The sequence below is a fragment of the Lynx canadensis genome, chromosome A1 (assembly GCF_007474595.2).
Source record: "Lynx canadensis isolate LIC74 chromosome A1, mLynCan4.pri.v2, whole genome shotgun sequence".
NCBI lineage: Eukaryota > Metazoa > Chordata > Mammalia > Carnivora > Felidae > Lynx > Lynx canadensis.
The window spans coordinates 206,760,975-206,777,938 of NC_044303.2; the positions used below are offsets into that span (position 1 = coordinate 206,760,975).

The 16,964-nt window shown below is 40.4% G+C and overlaps 1 protein-coding gene across 2 annotated transcripts in view; it reads left to right on the top strand.

Annotated features, from left to right (window-relative positions):
- Window positions 1-15,398, top strand: part of C6 (complement C6) — a 64,753-nt gene extending 49,355 nt beyond the window's left edge. For both annotated transcript variants that reach the window (XM_030330637.1, XM_030330628.1), the window contains exons 15-18: window positions 892-1,080; window positions 6,678-6,768; window positions 9,595-9,836; window positions 14,848-15,398. In XM_030330637.1, the coding sequence (XP_030186497.1) occupies window positions 892-1,080; window positions 6,678-6,768; window positions 9,595-9,836; window positions 14,848-15,029 (704 nt within the window). In that variant the 3' untranslated portion in view covers window positions 15,030-15,398. The remainder of the gene's footprint in view (window positions 1-891; window positions 1,081-6,677; window positions 6,769-9,594; window positions 9,837-14,847) is intronic.
- Window positions 15,399-16,964: the final 1,566 nt, after the last annotated feature.

Here is a 16,964-nt window from a genome sequence, read left to right on the forward strand (position 1 = left end):
AAGAATAAACGTGCCCCATATAGCTAGAGCAAAATCACACACTGAGATCAGTATATCATACTATTTTTTTTAGTAGCTCTGGTGAAAAGGTTTAGTGAGCAGAAAATAGGATTCATCTGCTAACATTCTGTTCCAAAATATCTTCATATTTCACTTCTCATGCCCCTGTGTATTGGCCTCATAGACCCAGGACTACAAAGCATGCACTTGCAAAGAAATCCAGGAAGTCCTCTAACTACATCTAACCACAGGCATCTGCCTTGCCTGATGTACAAATTAATGCAAATGAATGAGTCCCAGGAAGATGATACTCCTCCTATTCTTTGTGCATCAGAAATGCGATTTTATGTGAAATGCAGTTTTCTCTTTGGCGCCCATCCACATCCTTTACTGAGGAAGAGCGGAGGAGTTTGTAAGCTCCACACATACCCATTTGTAAGCTACAGTAAAGTCAAAACAAAATTCACACAAGGCTCAAAAAGGGACCCCCAAAGGGTTATTAGGGAGAGTTGAAACCAATGTCAATCAGAACGTCTGCCTCTGTGCCATCCACAATGTGGTGACTTCCTCTTGGGAGGCCCTGCTAGGGAGAAGAAGGGGGGGAAATACTTTTTGAAAGGAGAAAGTCCCAATAATGCAATGAAAGTTGGAAGTTTCTGGAGCCACTTCCTTAGCAAGGGCACCTCAGATAGTTGAACGAACGGGAGCATCTCGGTGGAGGACTCTCTCGGGAAGCCTGGATCCTCCACCCACCCCAACCCCCAGTTTTCTGATCAAAACATGGCATTACAGCAGCACCAATGCAGTAAATCCCACTAAGATCACCTCTTGCTTACATTCGTTGAGTGTTCTGCTCCACTAAGCACATCTGACATGTTTCTCTGCCTGCAGGGACACAGTGCCTCAAGCCAGTTGTGCAGGAAGTTCTGACCATCTCGCCATTTCAGAGATTATATGCAATCGGTGAATCCATTGAGCTAACCTGTCCCAGAGGCTTTGCCGTTGCTGGGCCATCACAGTACACATGCAGTGGGGATTCCTGGACACCACCCATTTCAAACTCGCTCACCTGTGAAAAAGGTGAGTGTCACTCAGGATGCTAGCGTCTGCTGAGATGGTGCCCCCAAAACTGGTAGTAGCATAGCACCCACAGGGGTGCTATTTCTTGAGGATGTTTTGGGAGAAGAAAGCAGAAGTTTCCACTGACAGGCTAGGTTTTCTATTTCAGCCTGTGTCGTGATGAGATCAGGCAGCAGATAACAAGTTATTGGTCAAGCAGATATCTTCAAATTTTAGAAAGCAAGGTCGATTTTCTTTTCCAATACAATGTTTCAATATTTTGAGGGAATGCAAGCTCGGCCATCCAACAAAATCAGAATTAATGGTAAACTGAAAATTTGGCTAAAGTGGAGGGCCATAAAAAAGTAGTGCACTTGGGGCGCCTGGGTGGCGCAGTCGGTTAAGCGTCCGACTTCAGCCAGGTCACGGTCTCACGGTCCGTGAGTTCGAGCCCCGCGTCGGGCTCTGGGCTGATGGCTCAGAGCCTGGAGCCTGTTTCCGATTCTGTGTCTCCCTCTCTCTCTGCCCCTCCCCCGTTCATGCTCTGTCTCTCTCTGTCCCAAAAATAAATAAACGTTGAAAAAAAAAAAATTAAAAAAAAAAAAAAAGTAGTGCACACTACTTTTTAATTACCTAAGCATTTTATTTTAACTTAAAACACAAAAATGCATGATTATCCACCCATTTTCTGACATAGGACCAAGCTCTTATTTTCTTTTTATTTCTTTTTTATTTTTTTAATGTTTATTTATTCCTGAGAGAGCAAGAACAGAGCACAAGCACGGGAGGGGCAGGAGAGAGAGGGAGACACAGAATCTGAAGCAGGCTCTCCAGGCTCTGAGCTGTCAGCACAGAGCCCGACGCGGGGCTTGAACTCACCAACTGCAAGATCATGACCTAAGCCGAAGATGGACGCTTAACCAACTGAGCCACCCAGGCGCCCCCCAAGCTCTTATTTTCTAGTCTTCTGATTTCAGCTCCAAGACTTCTTCCTCAAATAAAACAAATACATGACTCACTACCTATGTTATTCCCTATCAGTTCCTCTAAAACCATGTTTAATTGCAGGTGGGGCACTTCTTTAAAAAACACCTCCGGTTAGGTTCCTTCCCCCAATTCTGATGTCACTGAGCTGGGGAGGGCCTAGTATTTGGCGTTTGTTTAAGATTTCTTCTAGCTAACAGAGAAGATTTCTTCTGCTAACAGAGCTAGCAGAGTTGAGAACTGTTGTTTTGAAGAGACATAAAACGTTAAAGTCACTTTTGAAACAAATTGACTACAGAATGATTTTAAATTTATGTATATACATAAATTTTATATATGAAATATATGTATTTAGTAATCTTTTACAGTAGTCACATCCCCAGTGAACTCAAAGCAAAATTTTTGCAAATCATTTTTAATTGTTCAAAATTCCCAACTTTTTATTTAAAAAGTTTATCACTTGATACAGTTCATTAACTTACACAATCACAATAACAACTGGCCTAAGTGGATCTGGAAACAAACAACACTGATAAGCCTGTAGCTGCAGAAGTGTCACGCTATGGAAGACAGTGTTGCCAAAGAGATTGCAAGAGGCCCTAGGTCTCTTGGTCTCTGGGCCAGAAGGAATCAGAGGACAGAACAGACACCGCGGATAGGTGGTGCAAGCAGGAAAGTTTATTAAAGCAAAAGGATACTCTTAGAGGAAGACCAGGTAGGCTCCAGGGAGCAAATGCCCCAAATTTCTTCTGTTTACAAGCTTTTATTATATTTTGAGTAATTAGGGGAGGAATATTCACTGAGGTAAGCAGCCTGCTTTTTTCAGGAATCCAGGTTCCACTCTTTTCCTTTCCTTTTTTGGATTGATCACAGCTATCATGGTGATTTTAGGGGCAAAGACCTTTCAGAACTGCAATGCAAATGATATTATAATGAGGGAAATGTCCGGGTGGCTGGGTGGCTCAGTCCGGTTAAGTGTAGACTTTCGGCCCAGGTCATGATCTCGCCTTCCAGGAGTTCTGAGCTGTCAGCACGGAGCCTGGAGCCTGCTTTGGATTCTTTGTCCAACCCCTCCCCCCACCTCTTTGCCCCTCGTGCTCTTTCTTGCTCTGTCTCTCAAAAATAAATAAATGTTAAAAAAAACTTTTTTAATATAATGAGGGAAATGTCTTCTGAGGATATAACAAAGCCTCACCTAGCTGTTGGTGGGGGATTTTCCTACTGCAACGAGTGGCCTCCCACCCCCGCTTTAATGCCTAAGGGGTGACTTTCTGCTTTGTCCCTCCTCATTATCTATCTAACTGCCTCCTCTACCAAGAGGAACCCATAAACTTGGAAGACAGGCAATTACCATGGAGGGACTGGGGAACCTAGCCTGGCAAGTCAGTTATTTGGAAGACAGTTGAGGACATCTACTAATTCATATGTTCCAAATTTTTCAATTGTTCAAATAATGTCTCATTTTTATTCAGAGGGTCCTTGAAGACATATATGAAATCAGCTATGATTAGGCCCATGTTGCTTACATAAAAGCAGAAGGTAGTGAGAGACTAAATTAAACCCGAGGTCAGGCAGTTTGAGTCAACAGGAATTGAGCTACAGTTGAACTCATTCCCCAAGCTCTTTGCCATGTGGCCTTCTTTATCCTCTTCTAGGCTATTATAATGAATGAAGAAAAGGGGGAAAGTTAACTTATTAAATAAACTTAAAATTATTGATAAAGAGATATCATGGGCGGCACCTAAGTGGCTCAGTCGGTGGAACCTCTGACTCTTGATTTCGGCTCAGGTCATGATCTCACAGTTGTGAGATCAAGCCCCACTTTGGCCTCTGGGCTCACAGCACAGATCCTACTTGGGATTCTCTCTCTCTCTCTCTCTGCTCCTCCCCTGTTTTGTCTCTCTCCCTCTCAAAATAAATAAGTAAACTTAAAAAAAAGAGAGAGATCATGGAAATTTGTGAGAACTTGAGGTTGATATTGTGGCTTGATTTCACTCAACTCCTGATCATATATATCAGAGGGAACCACAGGCTTCAGAAGGTTAAGATCCTCTGGGTATCTTCGGTAGCATCTTCTCCATACAGCACTGTCCACACATACACACACACACATACACGCCCATGACTCTGTGTTTGGAAAAGAAATTGAGATTATAATCTAATCTGAGAAAGAATGAAATGTTCTACATCTAGATAAAGTAAATAAATATCCTATCTTGTGTATTTTCTCTCCAACAACATTGGCAAAAAGATCAATGAGGGAAGTCAGAAAGAGAGAGAAAATCATCAATAAAACTGGGCACTCTTTCCTCTCAATGTGTGGAGAGCTGTGAGATAAAGAGGCTTTCAGGCCATCCCTGGTTGGGAAAAGGCTTTTAATTCTTTCAGTGTGAAAAAGGATTTTTGCTTCCTGAGGAATTGACATGGTAGGTGCCTCTACAATTACTTTTTCCTCCTCTCAGAAATTGACACCTCCACAAGTTCCCCTTGACCCCAGCACTCCAAAGATCACACACAGTGTCTCATTTCCATGTCATTCACAAACTGTTCCAGGTGCTGTAGGCAGCTGAGAGCCAGTTCTGACTTCAACCTGACACGCTGAGGGAGCAAAGACTCCTTGCCTGAGATCAGTGGCAACTTCAAATCAGTAATGACAAATACTAGGAAGCTGATTCTCTCTGGGAACAATGAATAGCTAGGGGTCCTTCCCTGACCTAAGTGTGGATTTATTTACAAAGGGCAAAGAGGTATAGCTCTACAACAAAGCAAAGAAAAACAATCCCATGTCAATGGAATGCTTCGTATCTGAGGCCTTACCAGCCACTATACATCTCCATGTTCATGAAGGTTAAGGGCCAAATTTCATCAGAGGTTCCTGTGAGAGAGTGATCATAGGAAACAGAAATAGCAGCAAGAAAGGAAAATATAATCTTTGTTTTTGCCTCTAACATAAACCTCCTTCCCTTACCAAACCTTCTGCCTTGTAGGCTAAAAGGAGTCACCATGAGGGGACACCTGGGTGGCTTAGTCGGTTAAGCATCCTACTCTTGATGCTGGCTCAGATTGTGGTCTCCACAATGGACCTGGACCCTGCTTGGGATTCTGTCTCTCTCTCTCTCTCTCTCTCTCTCTCTCAAAATAAATAAACATTAAAAAAAAGGAAAGCACCCTTGAGCTTGGGCTCCTGTTCTGCCATCTAATGTGGCAGGATATCTAGATATAGCTGCCTACTGCCATCCTTTGACAATTACTTGCTTCCAGAAGCCATTGTGGTTCTGTGGATGCCCGATCAGTTTCAGTCCTGGGAAGTCTGTTTCACACAACAGCTCACCTGTGGTTTCAATGATTCCTCGTAGAATAATAACAAATTTAAATCATTAGCACAGACTTCTCCACTGAGTTAAACCCAAATAGTCACATTTGTATGTATCTATTTTGATCTAGTTTGTTTGAGTGACTTAAAGACACCATAAATTTAACATATGCAGAGAGAAACTCTTGAGTCATTACCCCCCTCCCTAAAACTAAACGTCTTATAATATTTTCTATTACAGTTAAGGCACCAATGTCTATTATCTAATGCAAACTAAAAACCTAGAAACCATACTTTGCAGCTCTCATAACGTACCTACATTAGGCAATTTTATCCGTCTATCCTGATAAATATGTCACAAGTTTACCTACTTGTCTCCATTTCCAACTCAACATTTTGGTCCAAATTACCATCCTCTTTCACTTGCTCTACTATAATAACCTCATAGACTGTCTACCCATAGCCTTCTTGGCCACCATATCTCTTCAAATCCATTCTCCACATACAGAGGCCACAATTCATTTCTTTTTCAGAATCCGGGCCTGAGTTTGTCATACGACCCCTGACTTATACCACCAAAGACTTTTCATTTGTTTATAAAATAAAAGCAAACATCTTTCAAAAGCTCTATAAGACCCTGCACAGCCTGGTACACACTCACCTCTCTGGCCTCATCTTGTTCCATGCTCTTGTTTTTCTGCATTTCAACCACATTGGCCTTCTTTCAGTTCCAGGAAAATCACATGCTGTCTCTCTTTGTAGAACTTCCATGCCTGATGTTTCCTTTGCTGTGAACACATTCCCTTTCTTCTTTCCATTTTGCCATTCTGAACCTTCCTCACTACGTCAGTTTTCCTGATTATATGCTTTCTCTTTAATAATGCTAATAATATGAGCAATTCTATTTGTATTGGTGTGTTTGATTAATGTCACTCGGCCCTCACAAAACTATAAGCTCTGTGAGCATAGAATCTGGGTGAAATTTTAGTCAGTCCACTATTTCCAGAACATAACACAGTGCTGAGAATATTGTAGTTTCCCAGTCAATATTTGAAGAACAAATGAACAGAAACTTCACAAATTCCATTTTCTTCAGTTCTCTGTACTTAACAGCAATTTTAGGTTGGAAAATGACAGCTCATGAGAGCTAGAAAAGACCTTTAGGTGGAATATTTCATGACAACATATTTGGAAAAGGCAAAATGAATGCTCTAACTACAGATAAGTGAGAACTTTTGGCCACTGCCTTTCTACTAAATCCAAATGTATCGCTTGGAAGTCATGCTGTGCACTGTCCTTTACCCCTTTTCTTTTGTTTCAGATGTTTTGACAAAATTAAAGGGTCATTGTCAACCAGGACAAAAACAGTTGGGATCTGAATGCATTTGCATGTCTCCAGAAGAAGACTGTAGGTGAGAGATACTCTATGGACTGTATTTGGAAATTGGGAAAACCAGTCTCGTGTAACCAGTTTGATAGAGGAGCTGAGCTTCTTGAAGCACAAACACGAAACATATTAATTTTTCACATAACTGATACCCCCTGTGCTCTGTTGATTTCTTCCCCACTGGGTAGCAAGCTTTCTTAATTATCTCTCAGCCCCGTTCCCTAAGTTTGCATGGCATTTGTTTATCAAGACAGTTTTAGTTTTGTTTATGAAGACTTATTCCTGTCCATAATTGGTTTCAGACTCAATTATCTCAAAGCCTTCCTCTTCCCCCTAACCACAGGGCAAGGTTGTGACTCCAAAAACTTAGAATAGAGAAAGTGGTATGAACATGGACTTCATGCATATATATTCCCCTTTGTCAGTTTATTTTTCATGCTGGGGTAGAGAGCACGAAGGAAAAAAATGAAAAATCCTGTGACCGCCATGACTAGATAGCTATCTCCTCTTTGTTGTTATAACTGCCTTTTCTTTTCTTTTCTTTTCTTTTCTTTTTTTTTTAAAGTAATCTCTACTTCAATGTGGAGCTCTAACTCACAATCCCAAGATCAAGAGTTGCATTCTCCACTGACTTAGCCAGCCAGGTGCCCCTAACTGCCTTTCCTTTAAATGAATAAACTGAGGAGAGTTGAGGGTGCTGCTTTTTTTTTTTTTTTTTAATGTTTATTTATTTTGAGAGAGTGTCTGTGAAAGGGGGAAGGGCAGAGAGAGAGAGAGAGAAATTGAGGATCCAAAGCAGGCTCTGTGCTGACAGCAGAGAGCTGGATATGGGGCTTGAACCCACAAATTGTCAGATCATAACCTGAGCCAAAGTCAGATGCTTAGCCGACCGAGCCACACAAGTGCCCCAAGCATCCTTCTTAATTTAAGGGCTTTCAGTCAGATTTAATTCAAAACAGTGTTAGCTAAAGATAAAATTTTGTTTCTCTATCTCACAAAATAAATGCAGAGGTTGCCAACCTAGGGCTCGTATGGTAACTCTCGTTGCAGATAGGACCGAGGCTCCTTCCTGCTCTTGTTCCACCATCCTTAAATTGTGTCATGGTCCAAGATTGCTGTGCAGGAGTAGGAAGGAGAAGACCAAAAATGGACATTTTCTCTGTTTTTAAGGAGAATTCTCAAAAGACCCATCACTCACTTTCATCTCATTAACCTTTTCTTATTCGTATGGCCACACACACCTTTGACTGGATGCATAGACATTTTGAATAAAATTAGAGTTATATTACTGAGGAGAAGAAAGACTGAATGTTGGGAAGGGAAGCCAACAGACTGTGCCCAGTTGTTATCCTTCACCTTTAACACCAGTTAGCTCTCATGTTCCTCTGTGCTGCAGGTGAATAAACACTTATAGGGACTGATTGATTGATTGATTAACACTGTAGGGTCTTTTCCTGTATAATTCCACAAACATAATTCAACCCAGGGGTGGTCCTACCTACCCCCCCCTCCTCAATCCTCACCAGGGTGATCCATCATGTAGCTTCTTGCTGCTGGAGTCCCCTCATCCAACAGACAGCCTTCCGGGGAGTACCTGCAGCATTCATATTGCCCATTTAATGCAGAAGAAACTTCCTTCTTTGTCTTTCCAATACCAAGTCATGAGAATGCAGACTGTCCTCTGGAACTGTCTGAATTTCAGCTCTCCCCTACCTCTCTAGACTTTTTCTGTAGTCCTCTGTTCTCTTCTATACAACATTGAAGGTGTTTGTGGGACTGGCTAGCCCCACAGTTTAAGTTCTCTGAACACAGGGAGTGGCCTTTTTCTTCTCAGCTCTAGCACCTGGAGATAATTTTGCACACTGATGCCCTGATTGTTAACTCGAAGATTGACATCAGAGAAGAAACTCAAATTTAGAGTAAACCAGCCCTTGTCCTCGCAACAAAAGAAGGACTGTAGCTGCTGATTACCTCCTAGCAGCAAGACCTAACATCTACTTAGGGAGATTAAGCAAGTTACCCAAGGAATGATATCAAAACTGATATACTTAATCAAAGTATACAAACACACTTGCAAAGCTATGTAATGATAGAAGACTCTGGTGCTGCAAATTAATGAATGTTAGAGAATTCTGAAGAGGTCCAGACTACATGGGCTAGGTTGATCAGGGCTACCTTCAAAGTGTGGTCAGGAATTAAACTGGACACAGACAGGCATAGAAGAGAGACAATACAATGCTGACTGAGCAGGGCATCGGATGCCAGCAAAGGAAAGGTAATCTTATAATTTTAGAAAATGATCAATATAACTGCCAGGTAATATGGATTAAGAAGGAAAGGAAAATAATTCTAGAAAGGAAAGTTAGTTGGAGTCAAATTATGGAGGATCTTGATTACCAGAATTTAAGAATTCAGACTTTGATTTGAAGACAATTGGGAGTAACACCAAGATCAAGGTGAAATTCTAGTGGCTTAGTTGGCTAAGCATCCGACTTTGGCTCAGGTCATGATCTCATGGTTCGTGAGTTTGAGCTCTGTGTCGGGCTCTGTGCTGACAGCTGAGAGCCTGGAGCCTGCTTCAAATTCTGTGTCTCCCTCGCTCTCTGCCTTTCTCTTGTTCATGCTCTGTCTCTCTCAAAAATAAATAAACATTAAAAGAAAAAAAGATGAAATTCTAGAAAGATGAATCCCAGAGCACACAAGATGAAAGAAGAGAAGCTGGGGGCATGGGGCAGATGGGGAGGCGGGTTGTCAGAAAACTGGCTGGAAAGATTACATATTATATTGGCTACATGCCATCTCCTTTTTTCTAGTCTTCATATATAAATGCGCTCTTTCCTCTCTTGGGCAGCCATTATTCTGAAGATCTCTGTGTGTTTGATACAGACACCAACCATTACTTTACTTCACCTGCTTGTACGTTTTTGGCTCAGAAATGTTTAAATAATCAGCAACTCCATTTTCTACATATTGGTTCCTGCCAAGATGGTCCACAGTTAGAATGGGGTCTTGAAAGAGCAAAACTCTCAACCAACAGCACAAAGAAAGAATCCTGTGGCTATGACACCTGCTACGACTGGGAAAAGTGTTCGGGTAAGCCCTGGTGGTGACCACACACTGGAAATGCTCTCTCTTAGCCTTCATCTCAACTAGTTAATCTTATTTGCATTTATATACTCCCTCTCTCTCTCTCTCTCTCTCTCTCACACACACACACAACCTTTCCTTAATCAAAAATAATTCCTTTACACTGTTTTATAAAAAACATTTTATAAAAATTTTTTATTTAAATACAAAAATATAACCCACTCACTATTAGAAATAACTACCTTAGTAGTTTTAGTGTGAATCTTCCCAATTATTGTTCTATGCATATACAATCATATATGCATATACTACCCTTAAAAAAAAAAGTTTATGTATTTTGAGAGAGATGGAGAGCAAGCAGGGGAAGGACAGAGAGAGAAGGAGACAGAATCCCAAGCAGGCTCCGCACTGTCAGCAGAGTCTGCTTGGGTTTCTGTCTCCCTCTCTCTCAAAATTGTCTAAATTTTCCTCTGGCATTTGAGACTGGGTAGGGCTACATAGCTAGAGCCTAGAGCCTAGACTGAGTTCCTCATGGATACTAATTGCCAGAAACATCTTCTTCAAATTTTTTTAAGTCCTTCTGCTGCCAGCCTCCAAGGCTGGCAGTGTTAATCAGGCAGGACTCTCTGAGCCCAGTCAGGGTTTCTCATGGGTTTGGGCACTGTTTCTCCCAGGTGGAACATTCTCCAACCTTCTACTGCTTCCCTCTCACCATGCATGGGGTCAACCAGATGTTCCAAGGTGCTCTGGGACTCATGCCTGCAGTCATCCATGGCTCCGAGCTAGACTCTCATTCCCAGAAAGCAGGGTATTTGCCAGGACTGCTTGAGATTGGCCTGCTAAGTATGGTGCTAACACTCTAATTCAGAGTTACTGTAATTGTTTATATAGAGAAGCATCCCATAAAAAAAAATTCCCCAGGGCCTTATACACAGGGGTGGTCCTGATTATATTACTTTTTTTTTTTTAGGTATCATACTTCACATCTTATTTTCTATATTGCTGTTTTTCAATTAATATATCATGAAACTATTTTCATGTCATCATATATTATTCTGCTACATAATTTTCAATCTCTGCAAAAGTCCATGTGGACATTCTATAACTTATTTAATCTTCTGTTAAGCGTTTAGATTTTTCCCAATATTTTGCTATTATAAGCAGTGCTATAATAGACAAATTGATTACAGATAAATCTATAATCTTAGATTCTTCCTCAGGATATACCTTAGAAAATGAAATGTATTGGTAAATATTATTTTCACATATAAAGTCTTTGTTGGCACAGTGTATCAACTTGCTTTCCAGAAATGTTTCTACCATATTATATTCCTGTCTACAATGTATAAGAAAGACTGCCACCCATACCTTCACCGAAACTTTGAGTTATTACTTCTTTATCTTTCTGCCAACTTGATACTTAAGAAGGGGCATTACATTTCTATTTTCTGTAAGCGAATTGGCTATGGGCATTTTTGTTTGTGAATTGGAAGTGGAAACTTCACAGCAGTGAGTACATTTTCTCTAAGATGAAGTTTGACCCTGAAACAGTTCAGCTAAGCTTTATATAATACATAGATATGGGCCGAAGATCAGGATTTAGCAGAACTCAAGTATGCAGCTAGATTTCCTTTGTGACACATCCTCAAAGAACTATCTTAGATTGAGACATAAAGTATATAATGGAAACTTGTTGAATTGTTACATTAAATTTTTGCTAAAACCACTTTACCTTTGCAAAAATAAACACAAAAACTTCAATGTTCCCCTTGGCTCTTCAATTCAGTCCTGGAAAAGGAGAGAGGTCTTATTACCCAAATCCACTTCCTTCCTGATCCACTTAACTCTGATTATCAAGATCCAGCTCCCCTGGGAGGTGGCAGTATTGAATTCATGACAGAGGGTAGACACAGGTGGCATAGTCCATAGGCCACCTGAGGGTGGCCACTCGGGAGGTCAATGTCTGAGACTTCTGACCTTCGTGCCATATCTGAACAAGGCAAGTCCACATAAGAGACAGCATGCCAGGGTCTGATATATATATTGCCCAATTCTGATCAGTATTAAAATCACCTTGTGGCTAAATGCTACCATTCATTTTTAACTGCCAGACCAACACCATTACCCAGCTGACATTTCAGAAATAATGAGGTATTAGCGGATATGATTAGTGTTAGCTTCCGTCCTTCCATTTTTATCATGGAGAAAAATCTTCATGGAACTCCGTATTGCAATGATTTTTTTTGCTCTTTTTCCACAAATTATTCTTTTTAAATGTGTCTGAGTAACAAATAATCTCTGGCTTGCAATTTCATCAAAATCTGTCTTTACTATTGGCTCTCTGCTGTACAGATATCTAAATCCACAGCCACCAGGAGTCTACATTTGTCTAAAATAAGAACACTAAAAAGTTTGAATACTTAACCAATATTGCTCAAGTGACCAGAATGTCTTGGGGCAGTCAGACTAATACATGGACACTTTATAATAAGATATTTCAGTCATTTAAAATATTCTTTGATCCTACACACAATCAGAATACTGAAAGAATTCCCCACCCCCTAAAGATAAGGTCTGCCTGTGCCAGTCTTCTCTAATTGGTGAGCAAAAGTCAACGTCATAGAGAATTCTGTTCAGTTGCACTATAGAACAGAATCAATGTACAAACCTCAGCATTTATGAATAAAGAGAAAGCTAAAAATGTATTTTATACCCAACCCACATATGGCAAGTTGGGATATTATTAATTTTGAGTTGCATTGAATGTCACGTCGGTTAAACTGTTACTGATGACATTGTGTACTTTGCTACTCTTTTCTTTCTCTATCTACAATGAGATAGAAAAAGTTTAAAAATGGAACTTCAAAATAACATCAAGTTCCCATTTGAAAAGTTAGAACACAAATGGCTTCATAAGGAGTCTATTTCTATGCACATTGAATGTTTCGCCTAAATTTCAAAAATATCCACCATCAACTAATAGAAGGGGGAAATTTATTCAGCACACATCCATTTAGTATCCAAGATGCACAAGTCACTGTATATAATATGAGGAGGACTCTAAAGACAAACGAGCTTTGTACCTTCCAATTGTTCACAGTACTTGGAGGAGTAACTTTTCATGATAATTGGATGAATAACTTTGATGCGAGCCAGCATGATATAAGAACACGTAAGAGAGAGAGAGAAATCTTCTGGCCTGGAAGGGTTTCATAAATATGGTAGCATGAGAATTGAGTGTTGCAGGATGCATTAGTGTAGGTGGTGGGAAGGGCTTTATGGTGCTGGCAGTCTAAAAATGATCTTGCTGAGAGCATTTAAGCCACACCATACTAAAATAATAATGACCATGGCTTTTCCACAAGCCTGGGGAACTGACATCCTCTCCAAAGGTGGAGCAGTCTCCTGTCCTTCACTAAACCCTACTGTTTACAACAATCGGCAAGGCCCTCCACAATGAGACTCTTTTCTAACTGGTTGACACAGGGCTTACAAGGGAATGCATGCTTTTTCATGAAATGTTTTCTACCAAAGATAGGCTATCTATGTGCCTCTGCGTATCTCCCCACTCCCTTTCCCTATTTTCTCCCATTGGTTGAGACACATGGGAAAGAACTGATACCCACCTAAAAGAAGCTATTTCTGAATGACATCATTGCTGATTCTCAGCCTAACTCAGATATTTTGGCAGCATGAGTTACCCAAGATCTATCAAAATACTTCTTTTTGATTGCTTATACCTACACCCCAAATTCAGAATTGAAATCAATTGATGAAGCAGAATGAATTGAGCACCTCGTTAAGAGCTAAGTGAGACATCTAGATGAACAAGTGCTCAAACAAAGCACTTATAACTGTCTTGGGAGAAAGACATATATGAAAAGCTAATTAACAAGAAAGTGTAAAAATACCAAATATAGTACTAACAAATTTACACTATTGAAGTCTAGTTAAAACTTTAGTTAAAGTTCAGTTGTTGTGGGGGTAAGTGGGTATGAAATACTTCATGGAGGAGGTGAGTCTGTAGAAACTGGGCATGTAGGAGAGAGTAAAAAAGACCACATCACTGTAGCAAAAGAAGGGGATAGCATGGGCAAGAGGGCAAAAACTGGAACACTGTTAAAGTCTCATTTGGGAAGCAGAAAGAGAGTTACTCTAAGTGGAACTGAAAAAGCAGAAGAGACAATGTTGCAAAAGGATTTTGAGGGCAAACTGTAGAGGCTCTTGAACTTTAATTAAAACATGCATGTATAGAAATGAGCCTATATCCCCCCCTCTACTCAAAATTTATTTAATATTCTTGACTTTGGTGAGTTTATCCCAAGTGATCATTTTAAAACAATTTTCATGAATGAAAGATCTACATGAATTATGAAGTGACTGGGTGATTTTGAAACCAGGCCTCCTAAAAGAATCCCCAACCTGGAAATATTCTAGAAAGAAGTCAGTGGCTGTGGTATAGAGTTATGTTAAAGAATTAAGGCCTATTCGTGATTGAAAACCTGCCTCTACCACTTACTAATTGTGGAACCATGGGCTGATCAATTAAGCTCTCTGGGATTACTAACAAGCTCATTTGTAGAATTAGTTTGATAACATATAGTTCATATGTTTGAAAATTAAATGAAATAAAACATACAAAGCCCTTGGCTTCTTATGTGGTTTCATAGTACATTCTCAATAAAAGGTGGTACCAATGAGAAAATAACAGAGAAGACCGTCTGTAGATGTTGTAGAAATAGATTGACAGGATATAGTGACTGATTAGATGTGGTCAGTGAGTGAGAGCAAGGTGTCAGAGGTAGCCCAGCTCCTGAATCTTACTGGCTGACTCGTGGATTCTGTTCTCTCACATCCAGATCACTCCATTTGACCACAGTTGGGTCTTTTGGGCCATTGCCTTTGTTCTAGCTTTCTGATACATTGCCACCAAAGTGCCTGCTCCTCTGGGGACAAATTAGGTAAAATCAAACCCTGAAGTCCTGTGGTGAGTCACACTGTCTCCCTCTCATTTCAGCCGCCACTTCCGAATGTGTCTGCCTGTTGCCTCCCCAGTGCTTCAAGGGTGGAAACCAACTCTACTGCATCAAAATGGGATCATCGATGAATGAGAAAACAGTGAACATCTGTGACATAGGAGCTATAAGATGTGCCAACAGGAAAGTGGAAATACTGTATCCTGGGAGGTGTTCAGCCTAAAACAATCACTGAATAACAGATTTACTGTCCCAAAATAATCCCTACAAGAGAGCATTCTCCTACAAACAGCAGACTGGTGTGCCCAGAAGTTACTGACATAAATTCTTTTGTGTTACTTTCAAATAATTCTTCTCCATGACTCTCCTGCCTTAGTCTTTCCTATCCAGTCCCAGCCTATGATGTTTTCTGTAGCATACACCTCAGTAGTAACTTTCACATCGATCCAGTGAATTCTGTTCACACTGCACTAAAACGATGGGACTTCTGAGGACCTTATGAAGCCTGTAGTATTAAGCATCCTCACAAGTACAATTAAGAACAAAAACCATAATTGTCTTCAATTATTCAATAAACATAAACCTACAACAACTTGGAAAACACATTCTTAAAACCCAACTTTCCTTCATGCATTCATTCAACAAATAATTCTGAATGTCTACAATGTGCCATGGACTGTTTAGGATGATGGGGAATCGGCAGTGAATAAAAGAGACAAAATCCCTTGCCTTCATGAAGCTTACATTCATGTGGAGACAGGCAAACAAAAAAACAAAATAAACATATATATATAGTATGTTTGATGGTGATGGCGATAATTGCTATGGAAAAAATAATGTAAGGAAAGGTGAGTCCCATCATCTCATGCAAGGAGACACTCCATAGTAATAAGCATCACAGTAGGGATGATTGGGAACAAGAGGAAATTGCCTTGTTTAAAGTAGTTGAAAAACTCCTGGAGTTCCATACTCTTAGGAAAAAAGATTCTTCTTGCCTCAGCTAAAGTGCATTCCAAAGCTTTTAAATTGAAGTATGTGATGGATGGAAAATCATCAGAGAATTTTGAAGGAATAATTTTTTAAGTTAAATTATATCCAAATAGACATCCATTTCTCAGAGAAGTTAGGGTGTCATTTTATTGGGGAAGAGGAGTGTCTTTGGAACAGCAATTCTCAAATATTGGTCTCAGAATCACCTGGAGTACTTGCTAATACACACGCTTGCAACCCACCCCCAGTTTCTGGTTCAGTAAGTCTGGGGTGGGGCCAGAGAATTTCTAACAACTTTCCAGGTAGTACCACTAATGATCATCTGGAAGGTCACGTTTTGAAAACATTTAGTTTAGAAATGGAGTCATCCAACAGTTCATTCTGTTTGATTTACTAACTGATCTCCAAACCTTAGCCAGCCAATCTCCAAGCCCCTGAGTGGAAGGATATTTCCTCCCTCTAAAACTCAATGGGATTCCCACCTAGTGGAAGGGGGCCATGAGCCACAGCCACCTGCAGCACCCTCATTAGACCTTATACATTAAATGTCACTCCTCTTCCACGTCATTCATCATAAGACGTTGGCAACATCTAAAACATCTTGCGATATCAAACAGAAGTGTGAGGAAAGAATGACCCAGCAATTGCACTACTAGGTATTTATCCAAGGGATACAGGTATGCTGTTTCAAAGGGGCACCCAGATGTTTATAGCAGCACTATCGACAATAACCAAAGTATGGAAAGAGCCCGAACGTCCATCGATGGATGAATGGATAAAGAAGATGTGGTATATATACACAATGGAGTATTACTCAGCAATCAAAAAGAATGAAATCTTGCCAGTTGCAACTACGAGGATGGAACTAGAGGGTATTGCTAAGTGAAATTAGTCAGAGAATGACAAATATTCATACGACTTCACTCATATGAGTACTTTAAGACACAGAACAGATGAACATAAGGGAAGGGAAGCAAAAATAATATAAAAACAGGGAGGGGGGCAAAAAAGAGACTCTTAAATCTGGAGAACAAACAGAGGGTTGCTGGAGGGGTTGTGGGAGGGGGGACGGGCTAAATGGGTAAGGGGCATTAAGGAATCTACTCCTGAAATCATTGTTGCACTATATGCTAACTTAGATGTAAATTTAAAAAGTTAAATTTAATTT